General features: G+C 38.4%; 1 protein-coding gene across 1 annotated transcript; it reads right to left on the bottom strand.

Annotated features, from left to right (window-relative positions):
- Positions 1-260: 260 nt before the first annotated feature.
- LOC136219964 (putative receptor-like protein kinase At3g47110) lies at positions 261-3,604 on the bottom strand. Its single transcript, XM_066007946.1, has 2 exons — positions 920-3,604; positions 261-844 (listed from the first exon to the last, which is right to left on the bottom strand). The coding sequence occupies exons 1-2, from the start codon at positions 3,579-3,581 to the stop codon at positions 516-518; spliced, it is 2,991 nt and encodes a 996-aa protein (XP_065864018.1). The 5' UTR covers positions 3,582-3,604; the 3' UTR covers positions 261-515.
- Positions 3,605-4,163: the final 559 nt, after the last annotated feature.

Raw genomic sequence — 4,163 nt, 5'->3', positions numbered from 1 at the left:
ACTCCCAAACAAAGTTAATTTTTAACTTCCATTTCCATCACTTCCTTTTCCTTTCCATTACCTCCTTTAACTCTCACCCCATTAACCTCTAAACTCTCAAACAAAGGCTAAATATTCAGTTGGCATGTACAAATGACACAAATTTCGAGTATTAAATTATTCAGAATAATTCGAATTTACTGGCACCACGGAAGATGGATTGAACAAATGTCGAAAAACTGATCCGATCGACAAGAAAACAAGCCCAGGATTAATCTCATTATGTCTAAAGTATGTCGATGGGTAACAACACCAAACAGCAACCGAAAATAGCAAACACTAAACAGTAAATGTCAACGGGTGAACCAAATGGGCTCTTATTCTATTCAATTCATTTTTCAACTGAACCGGATCATGCTGCCCCTAAACTTCTAGGTGAATTTCTCAAGATTAAATAAGTAAACTAAGAAAATAACTAACATAAAACTCTAGTCTGTAAATCATGGAAGATATTACCAATCAGTTTGCAGAAAGCTTTATTTGTGCAATCCAGTTCTGATGGAATCTAGTTGTTTAACAGTATCTTCCATTTTCATTCTTTCTTGAGGTGATTCCCTAGAACAGGCTATTCCCACTTCAAACACTGAGATCAATGCAGGTGTTTCTTCCATTTGATTGAAGATAAGTGTTTCGTCAACAATCTGATCCACTTTGTTTGGTAATGAATTCCTGACAAAGTTGTGAAGATTCAAATTGTCTTTGAACATTAAATCAGTTGGTCTTTTCCCTGAGAACATCTCTAGCACGAGGATTCCGTAGCTGTATACATCCCCTTCTTTCGATGCTCGAGTTCCCATTCCAGACTCTGCATTTCATATAATTAAGTATCTGATTAAGTTCTTGTTTTTCATTATCAGAGAACTAGAAAAGTTTTGATTACCTGGAGGGGAATATCCAATAGTCCCTTTGATTCCGATTGCGCTGCTTTGGCTCCGAGAATCATCATTTGTGATTGATAAGAACTTAGCCAAACCGAAATCACTTAGGTGAGCAACCATGTTCTTATCAAGAAGCACATTGCTAGGCTTCAAGTCACAATGAATGATTGATCTTTCATAGAGGTCATGAAGATAATGCAATGCAGACGCCACATCGATTGCGATATTCAGCCTTTCAAGGAAATTCAAGTATCTAGGCTGATTACCGCTGTCATTGTCATGATGCAGCCACCCGTCTAGACTTCCATTTTCCATGAATTTTAGAGCTTTGAATTCGTTTCGGCTGTAATCTATACTCGAGCAATAGGACAGTATTTTAACAAGATTCCTATGCCTGACATTCTTTAAGACACTGCATTCAGCCATTAAGGTCTTGAAAGCATCTTTTTGATGAAGTTTTAGGACCTTAATAGCTACTGCTCTCCCTATTTGATTAAGGTAACCTTTGTATACATAACCAAATCCGCCTGATCCAATCAAGTATTCTGAAGAGAATCCACTGGTTGCATTATGAAGATCCTGATAAGATACCTTTACATGGAGATCCATCAGTGAGGGTGTAGCAGATGAAGAAGAGCTTCTCGATTTCCTTCTTCGATAAGCAAGTAACGAAAGGACACCAAGAAGAACACAAGTCGAAGATACTATAATTGCTATCTTCAAAGCATCAGACTTCCCTTTCTTCGTCGGTTTGCTGAGACATTTCGGCAAAAGTAGCTGTGGGATACCGCCACAAAGCTTAGGATTGCCAATAAGTGATAATGCAGAAGCATTTCCGAAAGCTCTTCCTGTTGGAACTTCACCCTGAAGATCGTTGAACGAAAGATTCAAGTACTGTAGAAAAGGAAGATTCTGCAAATCTTTTGGAATTTCTCCTGTCAAGTTATTCCTTGAAAGATCTAAATGTTGAAGGCCTCGCAAAGAAGCCACGGATGAAGGAATGGCTCCTTCGAAAGAATTTCCTTGCATATAAAGATATGCAAGCGCGGAACAATCTCCAATGGCCGTAGGAATTTCACCTGAAAGCTTGTTTTCTGAAACATCTAGCTTATTGAGATTTATCAGCTTCCCCACTTGTGCTGGTAGATTGCCACTCAATGAGTTATGTTCCAAACTTAGCAATATTGACAAGGAAGGCAATACCATAAGCTCCTCTGGTATGTGGCCTTCGAGGTTGTTTTGCGAAAGATAGAGGAAATTCAAGCTGGTACAATTTCCAATACTTGCAGGAATGATTCCTTTCAGTTGGTTTTGTGACAATATGAGTTGAGAAAGTTGAGTGAGATTGCCAAAAGAGGATGGAATTTCGCCTGAAAATTCGTTTCCCCATAAATTCAATCCTAGTAGCTTTCGCAACTTTCCCAAATAAGATGGAATGACACCTGTTAATAAGTTAAACTCCATACCCACAACAATCAAGTTTATAAAACTTCCTAATGCAGCAGGAATCATTCCAGTAAATTGATTACCACCAAGATACAGGCGATTCAGATCAATCGACAAATTCGCCATCGAATTTGGCAAAACACCTCCAAAGTTGTTGTAACTAAGACCCAAGATTTGCAAATTGGTAGAGTTTCTCAAAGATTTTAAGAACATCAGATCAGTGGATGAGTTTGTTCCAAGATCATTATCGGAAAGGTCTAGCCACAAAAGGTCAGGGTGACTTCCGAAATTCGGTACTTCTCCCTCAAATTTATTTGTAGAAATATCAAGAATTCGCAAATAAGAAGCATTAGAAAACGAGTACGGAAGAAACCCCGAGAATTCATTTAAACCCATATATACTTTCTGGAGATTTGGTAAAGTGAGGCCTACAGTTTCCGGAATACTCCCATTGAGTTGATTGTCTGCAGTTGAAATGAATACAATAGAAGAGATGTTGAAAAAGGATGGAGGAACAGTTCCAGATAAATGATTAGCCCCAACTGAAAAAAATTTTAAGCTTTTTAATCTGCCCATGTCAGCTGGAATCTCTCCCACCAATTCATTTCTTGCAAGTGCAAATCTAGTCAGTGATGAGAGGTTGGTAAGCGAAGGCGGAATTTCTCCTCCAATTTTGTTTACACTAAGAAGAAGCATGTCAAGCTTTTCCAAATTACCAAGCTCTGAAGGGATTCTTCCTTCCACTTGATTGACCGATAAATCGATTATTTGGAGTTGGTTACAGCGGCTCAGGTTACTTGGAATTTCCCCTGATAGAGAGTTGTTGTTGACAAGGAAATGTTGCAGTCGGAAGAGATTGTCAACTTCCTGAGGGATGTGGCCGCGAAAATTGTTGTTTTCGAGGTTAAGAATCCTGAGAAAACTCAGGTTTCCAATGTATGGTGAAATGGTTCCAACCAATTTCTGGCCTGACAAGTTCAAAGAAATGACTCTCTGATGGCGACGGCTGCAAGTAATACCGGACCAGCTGCAGAAAGAGAGAGAAGAATTCCATGAGTTGAAGAGTCCACGAGGATCACTGGTTATCCATTGTTGAAATTTGAGCAGAGAAAGGTGATCAGTATTATTTCCTGAAGCATGGACTTGCAGCAATGGGAATCTGACATATAAGAAAAGAAATATCAGTGAAAGACACTGAGAGTTGCTGTAAAATCCCATTTAGTTTGGATACAAACAGCAATACTTTTAGGTCTCCCATTGAGAGATGCTGCATTTATATAATAGGCCTCACACAGGCTTAAATACATCATTGGTCATTGATGTTGAATTACTCATTTTTCCTTTCCTTTTTTTTTTTATTTCATTCATTTATTAATTAATTTATAGTTATTATTTTATTTATGAGACAATACTCATTTTCTACACTCCTCCTTGATGTATTGTCTATCAACACCAAGTTTGGCTCGTAGGAACTCAAACTTATTTTTCGGTAGTGCCTTCGTAAAAATATCAGCAATCTGATTTTCACTACTGCAGTGAATCAGATTAACTCCGCCTTCATTTTCAGCTTCCGGAACAAAATGGAACTTGATCTTGATGTGTTTCGTTTTTCGATGCTGAACTGGATTTTTCGCAATAGCAATTGCAGACTTGCTATCACAAAAAAATTTAGTCGCTTGGTGCTGTATTTCGCCCATATCCGTTAAAATTCTTCTTAGCCATATCGCTTGATTGACTGCTGAACATGCTGCAATATATTCCGCTTCTGCAGTTGACTGCGCCACTGTTTCTTGCTTTTGT

Source organism: Euphorbia lathyris, chromosome 1, assembly GCF_963576675.1.
Source record: "Euphorbia lathyris chromosome 1, ddEupLath1.1, whole genome shotgun sequence".
Lineage (NCBI taxonomy): Eukaryota > Viridiplantae > Streptophyta > Magnoliopsida > Malpighiales > Euphorbiaceae > Euphorbia > Euphorbia lathyris.
The sequence above is the reverse complement of the archived record's forward strand: the minus strand, read 5'-3'. Positions and strand labels throughout refer to the sequence as shown.